At 32.1% G+C, this 17861-nt stretch overlaps 3 protein-coding genes across 7 annotated transcripts; 2 read left to right on the top strand and 1 right to left on the bottom strand.

The window, feature by feature from the left end:
• Positions 1 to 2785: 2785 nt before the first annotated feature.
• LOC102609319 (40S ribosomal protein S15a-1) lies at positions 2786 to 4688 on the bottom strand. Of its 2 annotated transcripts, none has more exons than XM_006486001.4 (4): positions 4545 to 4688; positions 3562 to 3699; positions 3301 to 3461; positions 2786 to 3147 (listed from the first exon to the last, which is right to left on the bottom strand). In XM_006486001.4, the coding sequence occupies exons 2-4, from the start codon at positions 3692 to 3694 to the stop codon at positions 3049 to 3051; spliced, it is 393 nt and encodes a 130-aa protein (XP_006486064.1). In that variant the 5' UTR covers positions 3695 to 3699; positions 4545 to 4688; the 3' UTR covers positions 2786 to 3048. The 2 variants fall into 2 exon arrangements, with proteins under 2 accessions (XP_006486064.1, XP_006486065.1); XM_006486002.4 differs by having other exon boundaries at positions 3562 to 3702; positions 4545 to 4666.
• Positions 4689 to 10734: 6046 nt separating this feature from the next.
• Positions 10735 to 13298, top strand: LOC102631399 (transcription factor bHLH133-like). Of its 4 annotated transcripts, none has more exons than XM_025101362.2 (10): positions 10737 to 10902; positions 11000 to 11077; positions 11228 to 11285; positions 11766 to 11881; positions 12000 to 12088; positions 12174 to 12389; positions 12476 to 12550; positions 12660 to 12725; positions 12828 to 12896; positions 13004 to 13298. In XM_025101362.2, exons 2-10 carry the CDS (start codon positions 11023 to 11025, stop codon positions 13142 to 13144), a joined length of 885 nt encoding a protein of 294 aa, XP_024957130.1. In that variant the 5' UTR covers positions 10737 to 10902; positions 11000 to 11022; the 3' UTR covers positions 13145 to 13298. The 4 variants fall into 4 exon arrangements, with proteins under 4 accessions (XP_024957131.1, XP_024957130.1, XP_024957129.1 ...); XM_025101361.2 differs by having other exon boundaries at positions 12660 to 12737; positions 12840 to 12896; XM_006486436.4 differs by having other exon boundaries at positions 10741 to 10902; positions 12840 to 12896.
• An 899-nt stretch (positions 13299 to 14197) lies between these two features.
• Positions 14198 to 16233, top strand: LOC102609791 (actin-depolymerizing factor 2). Its single transcript, XM_006486003.4, has 3 exons — positions 14198 to 14365; positions 15371 to 15636; positions 15752 to 16233. Exons 1-3 carry the CDS (start codon positions 14363 to 14365, stop codon positions 15900 to 15902), a joined length of 420 nt encoding a protein of 139 aa, XP_006486066.1. The 5' UTR covers positions 14198 to 14362; the 3' UTR covers positions 15903 to 16233.
• Positions 16234 to 17861: the final 1628 nt, after the last annotated feature.

Here is a 17861-nt window from a genome sequence, read left to right as displayed (position 1 = left end):
GGATAGTTTACTTTTACATTATCCTGACTATCCTTAAAACCAAAAAAAAAAAGTGATTTGCGTAAATTTGTTTTGTACCACTAATAATTTATTAATTAGTTGCCGAACAGTCTTCCGTTAGTTGGACCCTCACAATTCCAAATTTGTGGAGGTAGATTTTCAAATTAGACTCGGATAGATTTAAGGGTTATATTATAAATAAAAATCTCAATAGACATAAAATTATAATATACTCGAAAATTCAAATAGTGTTACATAAATTTAAACATTCATTTAATAAGATAAAAAAGATCTAATGAATATTAGTATCCACGTGACAGAATTATATGACACTGTATAAATATTGTTTAAACTGTGCATTAATTAAATAGTGCCGTGTGACGCTATTACTCACCATGAAGTGGGTATTGTTGCCTACTAAATTGAAAAAATATAGAAAACTGTAATTTCTCAACATTTGATGTGCAGTTTGGGCCTTGACACATAATTGCAATTGGGTTCCACTTCCTCAGCCAACAAGCCCAATCTCTGGCCAGCGGCCTGTCCCGTAAATTTTCTTACTTTTCAACTTCCGAATTCTAATCCAAGTGTCCTACACAACCAAATGTACATCATCATCAACAACGAAAGTGTTTTACACTTACATTATGGTATAGATTAGAATAAGTAAAAGTACTTCTATTTGGGTTAGGGAAGTTTCGTAAGACGACCAATGAAGGAAATTTGATGGGTGTATTATAAGAAGAAGACACTTTAAAAAATATTTCAAAAAACGTTACTTTTGCTATAAACAAAACGGTATTTCCAAAAGCAAATCTTATTTGGCTAATATAGTTACCAGTTATAATCACAGAGTTGATAACAGTGACGATAACAAAACATGTGAAGTGAAAAACCACTAGAGCCAGAATATCTAGGCAGAGTCCACAAGTACCTTAATGTCTTTTGATGAATCATTAAAAAGTCGAGCTTAAAGTGAAAGCAAATGTAAGCATTAAAGCTTGTTGGTTCAAAGCATATGCCAAAGAAGATCCTTCCCCACCATTCGAACAATCCTCCTCAACTCACACTATTTAAGGGCCTCTACATTCTTTATTACATCTCCAAGCTCTGGCTCTTTCAGCTGACCCCGGATCTTCTTCCCATTTTCCGATGGATTCCGAGCTCGACGACGCCGGCCGCGACAATGGGTGGAAAGCCAAGAGCAGCGACGAGGAGGAGTATGAATAAATTTGGTAGGTCATGATGGTTATTGCAGCATTAGGGCAACTATGATCTTTGGCAAATGTACCCTGTGGCTATGATTATGGCTTACAAAATAATTAATCATCTTAAATAATGAATATTACTATGTTTTGTCTAATTCCTCTCTTCTATCTTTACTTGTGTGTTCCGTTCGTTTTTGTTTTTTGTTTTTTTTTTTTTCAAATTCTAGCAATAGTTCAATTGAATGTTATTCTTGCCTATGCTATTTATTTACCTTTATAAGATATCTTTGACCACCAATACTTGTAAAATTTGTGCACTAATAATGGCACGCTAAGGCCTGTTTAAGGCCTAATTGGTATTTGGTAGCCATGCTTTGCTTTGAGAGCACAGGTGTTAAAACTTTGGTGAAAACTTCTATTTAATAGCAGACATCAACATTTGAATAAGTTGATGTCGAAATCTTCAGCGCATTACTTCCACAAAGAGTACTTTTCACCAACATTCCCTTGATAATCTCCAACTCGCAAATAGATAGATTTTAATTTGGACATTAACCTCTCATAAATTAACAAAAAAAAAAAAAAATTGACTGTTACCATCAAGAATAATTTCATTATTTAAAAAAAGTCCAATCATATTTCTTCTTTCAACCAGCAGCATATCTGAAAATTGAATCGAAAATTTGATGAAACGGAGGTGCTGTAAATGGCTTTTGAGTTTTGAAGCAAATTCTATAAATTGGCTGCGATGAATGCAGGTGCTTTTAAATGGCTTAAGCATGAAGAAATTTTTGGAAAATTGGTTGAATTTTTTGTAACGGCCTTTAGCTTCACATAAAATATAAAAAAATCTACCCATATTCCACAATTGTAAAATGACTTATTTCATTAAACAATTTTTTTTTTTTTTTTGGGCTCCAGCCTCCGTTTGCATTACCTTTGCTTGTCGGAAAATAAGCACCAAAAGCTACAACCTGACATTAACATTGATCCGAGAGAAAATTGTGTTTCTTAGCCTTTTTTTTTTTTCCCCCTTTTCTAATTTCATTATATTTCTTAGCTTAGTTTCACAGAAGCATCCTCTATATATATATATATATTGATAAGTCCTCTATATTCATTTTAGGTACTAGGTATTGATCTCTCATTTTTCCTAATTGCTTTCATAATTCGGTGCAGAAAAAACTAGGGTTGTTGAACCGACAATGCAAAGTCATTAGAGAATGGCTCATGCTCAAGACTGTGAGTGAAGTTAAAAGAGTTTTTATGGGCATGTTTTATGTGAAATTTATTCACAATTTTAGCTCTATAACCGTGCCAATTACTGAATGTTTGAAGAAAGGAAAGTTCAATTGAGGAGTCGAGCAAGAGGTTAGCTAGCCTTTATTGTAGGAGAAATTGTCTAATTGTAATTTCCCGACTCCCCAAGGGAGGTCCTGTTATTTTGGATATAAAGTCCATCTCCGTGTGGGTTGAAGATAGTTCAGGGACCTTAGTGAAGATTACATTACTCATCTTATAAAGCACTATTCCTATTCACCACTAAGAAACAAAATAAATAAATAAATAACCAAAAATAAATAAAAATAATAAAACTTATATTCCTCACTTACACAATCAGATGTTAACAGAACTTGGGAAAATTGATCACCAAATCAACTGCTAAGAGATAAATGTGTGTAACACATAATATCATCTTTCTTCAACTAAAAGGTACCAATCCGAGTTTAAAAATGCATAATTAAATCAAGTAAAACAAAGAGAAGCTAATCCATTTGTGAACAAGTTCTTCCAAAGTACACAAACAAAACTCAAGTCCCATTCTCAATATGAACTTTGCCTAGTAGAAAAAACCAAGCACTTTACCACCAACATTCTTCCTTCTCGCCTCTTCGTGGTCCATAATGCCAGCAGAAGTTGTCAGCACAATGTATCCAAACTACAAAATTTTGAAAATTAGTGAAAAAGTGAAGTAGATGTTATATTCTGATTGTACACAATTTTTTCATTACCGTCAAGTATCGGGAAGAAGATTATAATACGGTGCAAAACAAGTTAACGTAGATTGATACTGTCAAGGTCTTGAGCTAACCTGTCTTGAGGGAAGCAACCTAGCAGTCCAACCTTCAATCTCCTTGACGCCAACATCAAAACGGGGACTGATAACCCCACATTTGTTCAATCTTCCGTTCAGTTCAACCACAATCTTACCAGCTCTGTGGTCATCAACATACTCAAACTCACCAATGTACCCTGTAGAGAACAACCAATTGAACAATTATATATTTTTTTTAAAAAGTGCAGCATATAGTATTTTGGTGAGACAATATTGAGTTTCATGCTGGATGCATACCGTGCTTTTGCATCACCAGAAGAAACTTAATGATAACCTTGGAGGATGGTCTGATCATAACCTGACGCTTCCCCCTTTTCTCGGCATTATACATGCTCTTAAGAGCGTCATTCAGAACACTAACTCTCACCATTGTTGCTGCTACACATAATAGAAAACAGCATCAGTGTCTATGCTAAGGTTTAACAAACAACCCAAAAAAAAAAAAAAAAAAAGAAGCTACAAGGTACATTTGCTTCCTGAATGATTCCAATCAACAGGATCTAAAAATTATTATAGAGTTGCATACACAAGCTGAGATCATTACCAAACAACATTTACAATCAATCATTTTTTTGCTTTGAACAAAACAGGAAGGGGATTAACAAGAATCAGTAAACATATAAATTAACAGAGGACTAGTTTTTTCTTCAACACACCCATTATTTGTACCATCACAAGAAATGTGACTACAAAACTATCCCTCACAGTTATTCAAATTAACATTCAGAAACCACAATAGGTGGGAACACAATCATCACAAACTTTTATAAATTATAAGCAAAGAATTACATAGCAAAATGAAACAACGACATAGTCTCAACTTTCAATGGCAGATTGAAGCATATAAGACAATGTTAACGGGTAAGCAAATAATAATTTCATTCACACAACCATCAAACGAAACAAATTAACCAACTCATGTAACCAAGCAAGTCCAAGATTTTCTCAGGCATATTACACGTCAACTACTCAATGCTCATCTATTAACTACAAAAATCAAAATATGTTATACTATTTCGGCTTCCATTAGTCAAAAGAAAATTAACGTTATAATTTAGCAGCCAAAAATCATATTAAATAAGATGAAACCATGAAAAACAAACAGATCATGTGAGAACCTATGAAGATTAGATCCCAAATAAAAAAAAAAATTCAGAAGAAGGCAATACAAGCGAAACCCGTGTTATAAGATGCGAGGTGGAAGCTAGAATCGTACATACCGTAGGCAAATCAAAGCAGGGAGAGGCGCCTCTGAAAGAGTACGTGAGCTGCAAAAGCTAGGGTTTTGGAGAGAGTAAAAGTGAGAGCGAAACCCTCGTCTTTATATATTTCCCTCGCCTACTGTGATATCCATTTACTAAAATACCCTTCAATAGGTTTTCTTTTTTTGTTGTTGGGTTCAATTGTAAAATTGAGCCCAGCCCAGATCCAATCTCACCAATCGTTGCCCGCTTTTTAAGGGCCTTTTTTTTTCTAATAAATGAGTTGATGATTAAGCACATTGCTTTTAGTTTAGAGTTGGACTATTGGCAAACCTCTAAGTTCTTTTTAAACCTCTTTTCTCTACATATTCTTCTCAATTCCTAAAATAACCCTCATTATTATTATTATTATTATTATTATTATTTTATTTGTTGTACTTTCTTAATAAATCCTTGTATTAATACTTAAAAAAAATTATTAGGCGCACTCTCTCGCCCTTCTCTCATTCTAAACCACTTTCAATCTCTTATTAATTATAACATTCATGAATTTATGATTTTTATCTCTATCTGTGTTTATTTTTCCTAGTAGGTAATAACTTTGGTATATACATAAAGACATGTGTGCGAATCTTTAAAAAAAAAAAAGCTTAAGTAAACAAATTTCACACAAAATTATCTTTCCTACAAAAACTTTGTTTATATTTAGATCAAATTCTTATTTTATGACAATTCATTTTTTTTTCAAATTTTATAAATTTAATGAGTTTATAATGGAGAAAAAAAATAAGAAAACATAGGTGGGTTTAATTAGATAAGTTTTATTTTTAATATAATTTAAATATAAAGGGTAAATTTGTAAATAAAGAACAAGAGGGGTTTTATAAGAGATATAGAGGGGTACCAATAGCGTCACTCTTTAGTCTAAAGGATTATTTCATTCCTGATAATTATTTTTTATTTAATTAATTGGTGGATAGCAGCATGCTCTAGATTAGGATTATGATGAGTACTGCTTTATCATTTCTACTGACTTAAAACCCCAATTAATATTCTTTTTATGTTATGCAGAAGGATCCTTTTATATAATTGGCATAATTTGTGTATTTTGATCACATATTTTTAAAAATCTCATTGGTGTTGGATCACGGGTATTACAATTTAGACTCTGTCTTTTATCTTATAATTATTTTTTACATAATTAACTTGTTGCTTTAGATTTTTTATTAATACAGATTATATGAAGTAAAAATTATGAAATAGATAATACGGTTGCCTTATTGTCTCCAACGTACGATGCTGTATTTGAATTTGTTGAATATGATTATTATTGAACAAATTTCCAAATGGCCGTGACTTTGCTCTATTTGCTTAACATAATTAAAATTAATTGTGTCAATGGAACAATTATCTTGTCCCCTTAACTGAAAATAATTCAAGGGTGATATTGCATAAACAACCATGTATTTATATAATCAATAAACTCAACTAGTCAACGCCCAGAGCCCTGCCCTCACAAATGTGAGGACAACGGTTCGAACCCCCGCGGCATATGTGAGAACTTATTTCCTTCTTTAATTATGGTATATAATTAAGTGAATATAGTCCTCTTTTAAGACTCAAATAGTTTTATCTATTAATCAAACCTTATTTTCATATCATAGATAGACAAGAATTAAAGAGAACTAGACATTTTAGTTATTATGCCATACAAATATATGGCCTGCAAATGCATGGTATTTTATGCAAAACAACATCAATATATAGCTAATCATGCAAATTCATATCATTAACTTTAATTGCATGCGCAAGAGTGTATATACATATAATATTCTAATTCAGGATCATAAATTAGTTAAAATCTAAAAATATTATTAAATTATATAATTTAATAGGATAATGATGTAATATTATTAAACTATATGATTTAATAATTTTTTTGAATTTTAATAACTTTTTCGAATTTTAAACCAAATCATTATTCTATGTACATAATCTTAGTATTTGATAATTTTTTGTGCATCATAAGAGCCATCCAATATCAATGATATTAATAAATAAATAAGAATAAAACTTCCTTTCTGAAAAAATAAATAATTAGAATATAAAGAGAATACTCGAGTTTATAAAAGACCTAACTGACAATTCCTTTAACATTAATTTTGACGACAAAGTCTTGAAACACAATTGCTAGATAAAAATTCCCCCTGAATCCCCAACAGCTAATTGCTTGCTTCTTGCTCTGATCACGATTCTCTCTTTTAAATAGTCCAATAACTTATGATTTTGATTCCTAATCAAGTAATCACAATTATATAATCCACGCTAAGAATTAATTTCGTAATCATCGTTGGATCGGTGTAGAATTAACCATTGCTTATTAGCAATTTATCATATGAGCATTTATAATTCATAGAAATCTTGTTTGTATAAAATAAAACATTGGTTGATCATGTATTATTTTCAATAACATATTAAAAAAAGAAAAATAAATAAATGCTTGTTAACAAAATTATATTGCAATTAATTGGTATTTCAATTAATAAAAAAAGAAAAAAAGAAAGGTTAGATTCTACCCGGACTTAAAATAAACTGAATCTACTTCTAATTATTTGAAATATAACCTTTCATAATAAACTTAATTAAAAGAACGATACATTTGGAGTATTTATGATTTCATTTCAACGAGTTTTGCTTAAGTTATATCTACCATGCATGCATCGTTCCCAATGATACATTATACGAGTTTTACTTCACTTGGAACCTCGCGAGTTTAGCTTCGTAACTTTTTTTTTTATCACAAGAACAAAATATTCTAATAAATGGAATATATTCTAATAAATTTCAAATTATTTCTAATGAATGGTTTCAATCAAGAGGAAGAAAACTATTGTACGGATTCCAAATGTCATCACCTCGAACATTGAGTGACTTTTAACCGAATCTAATTAAACACAAGCTGACTTTCAAGATTAGTTCGAGAGGAGATTTAATTAAGAAGATGATTACATAAGAGTTAGGACATGTAGTGCTTTGGAGATAGCAACAGTTCCGATTTTGCTTGGGTTAATTAGACTGATAATTGCAAAGTTACTGGCATTATTACACGTGTTAATCCTTCAATTAATCCTGTATATAAATAAGATGAAGCAAATAATTGGAGAATGCGGATCATAGAAGACAAATAGAAAAACTGGATTGTTGAGTTGACATTTATTTAAGTCACAACTTGGTCAACTCTTTTATATTAATTCATTCAGTTGATCATGACATATATACATATGATCTGAAATAAACTATGATCATTTTATTCCAATTTGATAAATTTAATATTTCAGATCTTGTTCAACATGGTCTAATATGTAATAAGTGGTTACAAATAGGTGATGAAGACAGTTAATATTAAGATTGTGTTAGAGAGTGAATGTATGAGTTATTTATTTAGTTTGTTTCATAGAATTTGTCTCAACAATACTACAGAAATTGTATCATGATTAATTTGAAAAGTTTGCAAGAATCATTATTCTAGCGGCCTCGATTATGGTATCTTAAGAATATTATATCACATTGCTTTAAGCCTATCAAATTATCATAAAGTTAGTAAAAATTTCAATCTTATTTAAGGATAGAGTGATGATACAGTAACAAACTCTTGTATAAACTTATTTTGTACAAATTGATGTGACATTAATTCATTGGTTGAATGAAAATATAAAATAATATAAATAAATCATGTGGGCCAAGAGATTTTTAATTCAACCAATTTTATCGAGTAATGATATAGCCATAAACTCTTGTACAAACTAATGTGGCGTTAATTTATTGGTTGAATTAAATATCTCTTGGCCCACATGATTTATTTCTATTATTTTATATTTTTATTCAACCAATGTATTAATGACACATCAGTTTGTATAAGAGTTTGTGGTTGTATCATCACTCAATTTTATCATGCCGCATCAATTTGTACAAAATAAGTTTGTACAAGAATTTGTGGCTATATCATTACTCTTAAGGAAATGGGTATTTTTTCTTAAATCTTGTACAAGTAATCACTTGTTAAATAAAAAAGAAAATGGGTTAAGTTTTGTTGTGACTACAATACTTTAGATCTTTTCTTCACTTTAGTTGTGGAGTTCTACATTAAATTAAGCTGCTGCTAACAATAACTTATAAAACAGTTGAGAATTCTTTCGAGCTATCAAATGATATTACGACACTGATTTATTTTTTATAGTGTATGGTAAAAATTACAAATTGCATTATTGAATAATAACCATCATCAATCATATGCTTGTATTATCATTATTATTATTTTAAAAAGATTCGTATAATTAATGAGAATCACCATCCCTTATAAAATTTTAAAATGGTTTTCTTTTATAAGAAAAAAATTCAATCATAGTTTATTACTTTTGCATGGATAGAGACGCGGTCGTTATGGAATAGAACTTAGAAGAGGTCAATACATTATACTCAAAAATTAAGCCGTGACACGGGACGGACAAGCAACAACAACAATGGCAAGACAAATTGGAAGAGCTTATTTAACTTATCACTTTGAAATTTTTTTAGAACATATATTAACATAATTCAAAGTCAAAACAGGCATTGGTGGCTGACTTTAGAGATTACTTGTTTTTGAGTTTTGACATTATGAAAAACGTTTCTCAATTCTTGAAAAAATGATATCTTAATTTTATGTACTATTTGGTTATATGTAATCTGACTAGGTGCACGCTGTCATGCACATTATTGCATGCGAGGGGTCACGTGTCACAATTTCATTGCTAGGTCCCACAATCCGGCCAATGAAATCTTGACACATGACCCATCACCCATCGCGTACAATAATATGCACAATGGCGCGTGCCTAATCATAATTTTTTGATTATATATACATAATTTTTATTACCCATCCAATTCTCATTACTATATGATAACCTAAACGAGCTATCCAATTTATACTATTTTTGTATAATTTACAATATCGATCGGGATTCTTTTTTTAATTTAATAAATATAATTTAATTTTTTTAATTTAATTCCTTGTATCATTAAATTTTCAACATTAACTGTGATGATGACTTATAATAAATATCCCTACCCTTTTCTTCTTTGGCCATTTTAATGAAGCTAATTATGCTACATTTAGACATAATTACTATCTCTGCAATTGGGTGTCATTTAAACCATTTTGTTTTGAAGCTAATTATAGTATTTTGTTTTCATATATAGATACATGCAGAAGATGGAAGAAATTCAAAAGAACCAAAACCAAAGAGTTTCTATATTTTATTTTTCTCAATCATGGCTATAAAACTCTATGGTAAACGTGAGTAGGGGGTACTAGTATGGTAGCAGCTATATATCTTGCGGAAAAAAGATTTTCTTCTAAGCAATAAGCCCGAACATCCGAACAAATTACATATTAATGCTATCTACGCAATAGCTAGACAAAATTTGATGATGAATATTAATACATTATTATAATGTAAAGAGGAGAAAAATAAGCCAATACAATTTTGGAATGACGGATGTATATATTCAACTATAATACGCCCTCCTAATTTTAAGCAATATCATTAAAATTGACAACAAACTAGGTCAATTAATGGCATACCAATCATCTCAAATGCCTGGTATATTGTTAGTAAGATTTCTTGGCTTGAGTGTGATTCACTTGTATCTTTGCTTGTTTTCAGCATTCAGCATTCTAGTTACCGTCTTTCCTTGAATCTTTATATCCATTGGTGCTCTCATATATAATTATATGAATGGAGGAGAAAGAGCATTATTTTCTTAAGACTAAGAAGCCTCATTAAAAGGAAATGGAGTGTTCATATAACTAATCAGGAAAATCAAATTTGAAAACCACTTTAAAACCTTAAGTTAATAAGTTAGGGCCCCAAAATTCGTGCGAAAGCAAGGCAAGTCATAGCATTTTCTACTTTGTAACATTTTTATAGTTTCAACACGTTAAGTTTTGACTAGCTAGGTTGGTATTAATTTAATCTCAAGATACAATTTATTACTATACCCAACACTAATTAAAACACAAGTCAAACTTAAATGAAAGTGAAATCAAACAGATAAATTATTAATTAGCTAAATAGCCAAAGAGCCGCCCATAGCTTAGTAATTATATAAAGCAATTGGGTTCCTATCTTTTGATGAGTCACCTGGACGTTTCATATTCATGCAATAAATAGCCACAGTTTCTATAGATGTTAAAAAGCCTTTGCTGCAAGAAACCCCTTCAACTTACAAGTTCCAGTCCCATTATTAACCCTCTTTCCTTTCCTTTTTCCTATAAAAGTTCTTCTCTTTAAAGTTGCTTTTTGCACAAGTGCTTTTTCATTTGCTCTCATCAGAGGTGAGAAACTTTGCTGATGATGCTTCAATGGCTCCAAGTTTCATTATGAAATTATCTCATTTCATTTATTTATTTTCTTTACATTATGTCATCGCAGGCTGCTGGTCGAATAAATTAAAAATGAGAAATTCCTTTTTTTCTTCAGTGCCTTCCCAGCTTTACTACTTTGGCAATGGTACTGTCCATTAGTTTTCTATGAAGCTTGAGTAGAGCCTAACACAAAATATTTTTGCTTGGAGTTAATTTTTTACTGGATTTTTAATTTACTGAACAAACACATTGTGCTTTGTGATGATACTTAATTTTTTTCTTTTTAAATTTTCAGGAAACAATGAAGTTCAGATGCCATATTTGGCCAATTCCATGCAAGTTGATAGCCTAGTGTATGCTTTCTTTCTATCCTTCAAACATTAATACACTATTCTAAGTACTTAAAATGAAGACAAGATATTGAAAGATGCTGCAGAGTGCAGACAAATGGCAAAAGCAAAAAACAAATTTTTTTTTTTTTTGTGGGGGTGATTATGGTGTTTGTTGGAATAATCAAAAGCATTTTTTTTTTAAAAGATCAGAGAAGTACTTGCTCGTTTGATCAAATTCAACCAGCCATTCATCAACGTCAAGACCTAAAAAGAAAAAAAGAAAACTTTTACCGTGCCCTCTACTTTTGTCTTGGCTTTTTATCAACATCACAGCATGTCCTGTTTGCGGGAATCTTGAACTGGTATAAGCATATAAAATCAAGGGTTTAAATTAACAGAACAGAATCAATGAAATTAAATAAAAAATGTGACCCAGTTCTTGAAAACGTTTCTTTTTTTGAACCTTAAAATGAATTTTTATTTCTGTTTTTTTTTTTTTAGTACAAATGTGCACAGAAATGACTTCTTAATGGATTCCAAACTATCCAAAGACGACAACCAGCTCAGAGATGGAGGCTTTGCTATTTCCTATCAGTCCTTAGTTAATTGTCAACAAGGTTTGTAGCTTCCTTTTGTCTGTTTTTTGGCCTAGCTTTATCCATTTTTTGCTTCTGTGTTGCATTTAGCACACAGAAGCTTGATACATATCGGTTTACCTTGTTTGATACATAGCAGGTATCCAATCTATAACCACAAGCTGTGACAATGTTTCTCCGCAGTCATTTTTGCTTAGCCGAATGCGCTCACTGCCGCAATTTGATGTGGTACGTATGCTTTATTCATTCACCCTTCTGGAATTTCTAAGACAATCGAAATAAATTTGATACTAAAGTAATTTGTTCTGCTCAGGATTTCGAATCACAGCAGAATGAAAGGACACATGCAATTGAAGCTACTGACTTATTGCCTCAAGAAGGCGTTTGTGCTAATCTTGCTCTCAACAAGGCAGCTTTAAAAGTGAGCAAGAAGATCAATAATAAGAAGAAGACCAAACTGAACTCATTCTGTGAAGAACAATGGCGCCATCAAGTGAATGACACAACAACACGAATCCAAGAGCATAGAGTATGTGATTCACAAGCTAAATGATATAGCAAATTTCAGCTTTAAATTTGGCAAGTCTTGAAACTTCCTCTGCTTTTTGTTTTTAGGTGCCAGTTAGGAGAAGCCAGAAGCTAAGTGACAAGATCACAGCCCTCCAAAAATTGGTTTCCCCATATGGAAAGGTCAGTGTTTCACTCAATCATTAGACACAAATTTTCTCTTTCGTTAATGATTACTTTAGATCTTTTTCTTTTTATTTTTTTAATGAAAATGCTATAATATATATTGCAGACTGATACTGCTTCAGTTCTTCAAGAGGCCTCTCTGTATATCAAGCTTCTGCAAGAACAAATTCAGGTTCATGAAACTGTAACTAAGCTCACCTAATCAACCAGACTCAAATTAATTTATTATCAACAATTCATATTCTTGAGTGGGTTCCTTAATTTTAATTAACAGAACTTATTTCAGATGCTGAGTGGCTCGTACAACAGTCTTCAAGTTCAAGTTCAAGTTCTTCACTCACTGGTAAATTAAATGTCACAAGACGCAATGCTTCACTTCACATTAACGACTCAATTCTTGCGCCGACTCTATAAATTTTCTTCTGATTAAAATTTGGGATTTGTGAACAGGAAATGGGAGAGGAGCAGCTAGACTTGAGAAGCAGAGGGCTCTGCTTGGTTCCAATATCATTTTCACAGAAAGTAACGCAAGAAGATCTGCTTGAATCTCACTCAACATCAAGAAACACCATGGTGGACACAGAGTTTTAGTACCATTTTATACACATTTTAATACCTTGACACTGAACCCAAAATATCATCTTTCTTCTTCTCTATTATATGTTCTAAACAGTTCATATTATTATTCAATCAGCTAGAAGGAATGACAGTATAGATGGTTAAAGTGTTCATTCACTTCAACTTTGATGGTCTAATTAATATTTTATTCTTTATAATATGGTTGTAATTATCTAATATCTGTTCATGCATTAAGGAAAATTTTGGGTTACTTTGCAATGAGTTGAAAACTTTGGAGGCCTCAAGTCATGCGGCTAGCGACAACCTCACCTTGGAGTGGGCTCATTCATTTGAGTTTAATTTTCCACAAATGAAAAATGTGAGGGGATTTTCCTTTCTTTTTTTTTTGGGTAGATATTGTATTTGTTGGCTTGTTGCGGTAGATAATATAATTAAAAAAAAAATTTGTGTTATCATGAATTATATAGATCAATTATCTTCATTGGGTATGAGATTTAGATTGTTTTCATCAATTTTTTTTTTTTGGAATTTTTAACTAAAATAGCCAAAGTGAAAAATTCAGTCAAAGTATTTTAGAAATTTATTATCTAATAAATTATTCGGGATAAAACTGTGGTGCAACAGTGGTACCGTGCCACAGTTGCACCCAATCGTTAGATTTTCACCCATTCAAGTAGAACCCACTCATTTAAGTGGATTCAACTGCTGGTGCAACTGTGACACGGTACAACAATTATACTGTAGTCTAATATAATTATTCGACGTGCATAATGATTAGGCCTGATAATTGACATGAATGATTGAATGATGCACCCTACGTTTTCAAAAATACCAACAAATGAAAATATAAATCACAATGATCACGTGACCGAGCGGAGCCTACATAAAACGACAGCGTACCGCTTCCAATGTCCCTCATTACGTGACTCACATTCTTTCCTACCTCACCGCCCATGACGTGGCAGTACGCTCGAGTTTGCGTGGCGTAAAGTAATTGGCAACACCTCTTCTCTCAGTCAGATCACCCTTTGGACCGTCACCGTAACATTAACGCGAACACAACACGCACAAAACCAAAAGCGAGAAAAAGCGAAAAAAATAAAAATCTCAAATAAAAATTGAAAAAAAAAAAAAAACTCTATCTTTATCAGCCGCATCTTTCCTCCTCTCTCTTTCTCACTATAGAATCCCTAGATTTTCTCTCAATTTCCCTCATTTTCTCTCCAGAAAATGGTAAGCATTTCCACTAAATTTCTTCACTTTAGTCCACTATTTAATTTTTTATTTCCTATTTTATCTTGTATTTTTTACAATTATTATGAACTATTATTATGTTGTTTTTAGTGTGCGATCTGAGGAACTGATTGGTGATTTGACATAAAAATTTGAGATTTTTTTGTCGTCAAACAATGGTTTGATTATTGATTAGGTTTTAAAATGCTGTTATCTCGTTTGGCTGATCTGGATGATTTTTGATTTGATCATGTGATATTTGTGTTTCATTTCTTGTGTGCTGTTTGTTAGCGTAATCTTTATTTTTGTAGGTATTTTGACAAAAAAAAATTGCATTTGATTTTGTGTTGGTGACAATAAAATAGGCTCTTTTTTTCAGAATTTGTGCCATTTTTTTTTAATTTTTGTTTATATGTGTATATTGTGTATATTGCAGCTAAGTTTGGACTTTACAGTCAGTAATATTTTGAAACTTTTCTTTCATAAATTTTTAATTTTTTTAATTATTAACTTGACGACATGCGTACAACAAATAAAGCAATGACTAAATATATGGTTTGTTAAGAATGGTTTGATATTGGGATTTCTGTGTGTGTTTGAGAAGGTGTTGCATGTTAAGAGGAGAAGAAGTGGAATTAAGAAGTTGTGGCATTTTGTTTCATAGACTTGCTCATTCAGGGAATCTTTTTGGTTTGATTTGTGAAATTGACTAATGATTTGTTGCTTAAGTGGTGGGTTTATGCGGGTGGATTATTTTGATTCAAGCCTGTGTAGTTCTGTGACAATTTCTGTTTTTCGTTTTCTCAATGTAAATGCTCACTTGGCATGGCCTTTTCTAGCAATACATTATACATGTAGGTAAAGAACAACATTAGAATATTTGTTGTAGAAGTTCTAATTTCTTAGGTTAGCTCGGTGATTAATAAATGAGTTATAATGTGGATGAGCATTTGAGTTGCCATTGGTTGGTATTTGATACTGGTCGATGATTTGTCCGATTCACAGGCAAATGCAGCATCTGGAATGGCAGTCGACGATGACTGCAAGCTGAAGTTTTTGGAATTGAAGGCAAAAAGGACTTACCGCTTCATAGTTTTCAAGATTGAAGAGAAGCAGAAGCAGGTTGTTGTGGAGAAGCTTGGTGAACCATCTGATAGTTATGAGAATTTTACTGCTAGCCTCCCAGCGGATGAGTGCCGATACGCTGTCTATGATTTTGACTTTGTGACTGATGAGAACTGCCAGAAGAGCAAGATTATTTTCATTGCATGGTAATTGGTCAATGATAAAGGATTTATTTTCCATTCTTCGATCCTTTTGTTTGTTTCCATCACAATTTTGCCTTAATATATTTCATACTAATAAATTGTTGATTTACATATCAAGGTCCCCCGACACCTCAAAGGTGAGAAGCAAGATGATTTATGCTAGCTCCAAGGACAGGTTCAAGAGAGAATTGGATGGAATTCAGGTAGAGTTGCAGGCTACTGATCCTACTGAGATGGGTCTTGATGTCATGAGAAGCCGTTCGAATTAAATTTTAGACTTGCCTATGGTGCAATGGAAAGCCCATACTATATTGTTCACTTAAATGTAATGTCTATATCTTTTATGACTTATAACTTGCTTTGCTATCGGCTTGTGGTCGGAGTTAAATACTTTTTTAATTTGTCTTCCCATTTGTTATATCTGTGGATTAATAGGGTGAGTATCCCCATATGGTGTGATGATAATTACAGACTAATATATAATGGTTTGTGGGGGGTACATATCTCATTTTAGCTTTGATTGCTTGCAACTGGGTTTTTGGCAGTAGTATCAGTGTAATACATCAGTTACATGATTTGTTATGGATGCAATTTCTTACATGAGTTAGTATTTTTATCTGCCTTCTTGTCCATGTCATCCCAATATCCCATTCCACCCTCACTTTTGCATTCCTAATTCGGAACGAATTCAATTACTAAATACAGTTATATAATGGGTATCAATGGGATATTTTAGTTATCATAATTGATTAGAGAGACATTAGACCGCTAGTAATAAGGGATGGTCGAAAAAAAGAGAGGTTTTAGATGAGAGTACATGGCGGAGAATTGGTTTGATTGAGAAAGGAGGTTTAATAATAACATTCAATCTAAGCCGACTTAAGTGAAAACATTCGATCTAAGCAAACTTACAACACTTTTTGTGTTGCAAAAAACAATTTCATTTGACAGCTTAAGTCAGTTTTGTAATAGCATTGTCTGGATATGCGGCCTAGTGTGGATTCAAAACACTTCTAAATATTTGGAATAAAACTAATTTCTAGTAATGTTCATAGAAGAAGGAACCCATGAGAAGAAAAACGATTTACTATTTATCAATTAGATATTTTGCCAGGTCTTAACTCTTCATTAGTAGTAACTAAGGAGTAAAACTATAGCCCAATATGGAACACGAACCAATCCCACTAATGCTATGGAAGCTAACTCCATATTTGAAACACGGTTCGCTAGGTAGTAAATCACTCAGAATATAATAGCGTTTTTACTGAATTGTATCACCTCTTTAAAAGAAGGGGGTCCGTAGCTCGGTGGTAAGAGCATTTGACTGCAGGTCAAGAGGTCACCGGTTTGAACTCAGTTGGGCCCTTTAACTCATTTTTACAAGCGCGTGCACACACACATATATCGTTTGATCAAATAATATCATTAATACATAGAGTTTGTGGTACTATTTTCATGAAATTATATATTTGAACTGGATTTTTAGTGAGGATGGAAATTTAATCCGGACCCAAACAAACTCGAATAATCCAAGCCGAGTTCAACATGTATCGGATTAAAATAAATTTGGTATCTAAATGTAATTTTATCAACCCTACACATATTTGGTTCAGGTTCAAGTGAACCCGCATATCTGAAACTCGGACCCGAATATTTTTATTTTAATATTATTTTTTAAATTACATTTTAATATAAATAGAAAAAAATAGTCGATGCCCTAAATTGCAATTCACACTTTCATAGCCTTGGCCGCCTAAGTCTTCTTTTCCCTCTCTCTTCAGCTCTTCTCTTCATCAAATCATCGTTGTCATTGCTTCACCAAGTTTGTTGTGCTCATGTTCATCATCATCATCAGCCTCCGTTTGGCCGTCGTTTGTCCACCTTTGCAAATTGTGATCGCGATTATGACGTTGTGTTCATCATCATTATCATATCATCAGCAGTCGCCATTTGTTGCTTCGTTGAACACTGATCCTTTAAGTTCGTGAACTAAATCCATGAATCGTGAGCTTGAGTTGCAGACATAGATTTGTATTTTGTGGATGTTATGTTATGGATTTGTATTTGTGAATGGTTTATTGCTTTGAAACATTGAAATTTGAAACTTGTATTTGTATTTGATTTTTGTAGAATATGATTTGTACTTGATTTTTAAAAATATTTTTTATTTGTATGTGATCCAGGTTTAAAACTCACAATCTAGGAATCCGAATTTTTTCGTGTGTTTA

Source organism: Citrus sinensis, chromosome 4 (assembly GCF_022201045.2).
Source record: "Citrus sinensis cultivar Valencia sweet orange chromosome 4, DVS_A1.0, whole genome shotgun sequence".
NCBI classification, from domain to species: Eukaryota; Viridiplantae; Streptophyta; class Magnoliopsida; order Sapindales; family Rutaceae; genus Citrus; species Citrus sinensis.
Note: the sequence above shows the minus strand (reverse complement) of the source record. Positions and strands in the feature narration are given on the sequence as shown.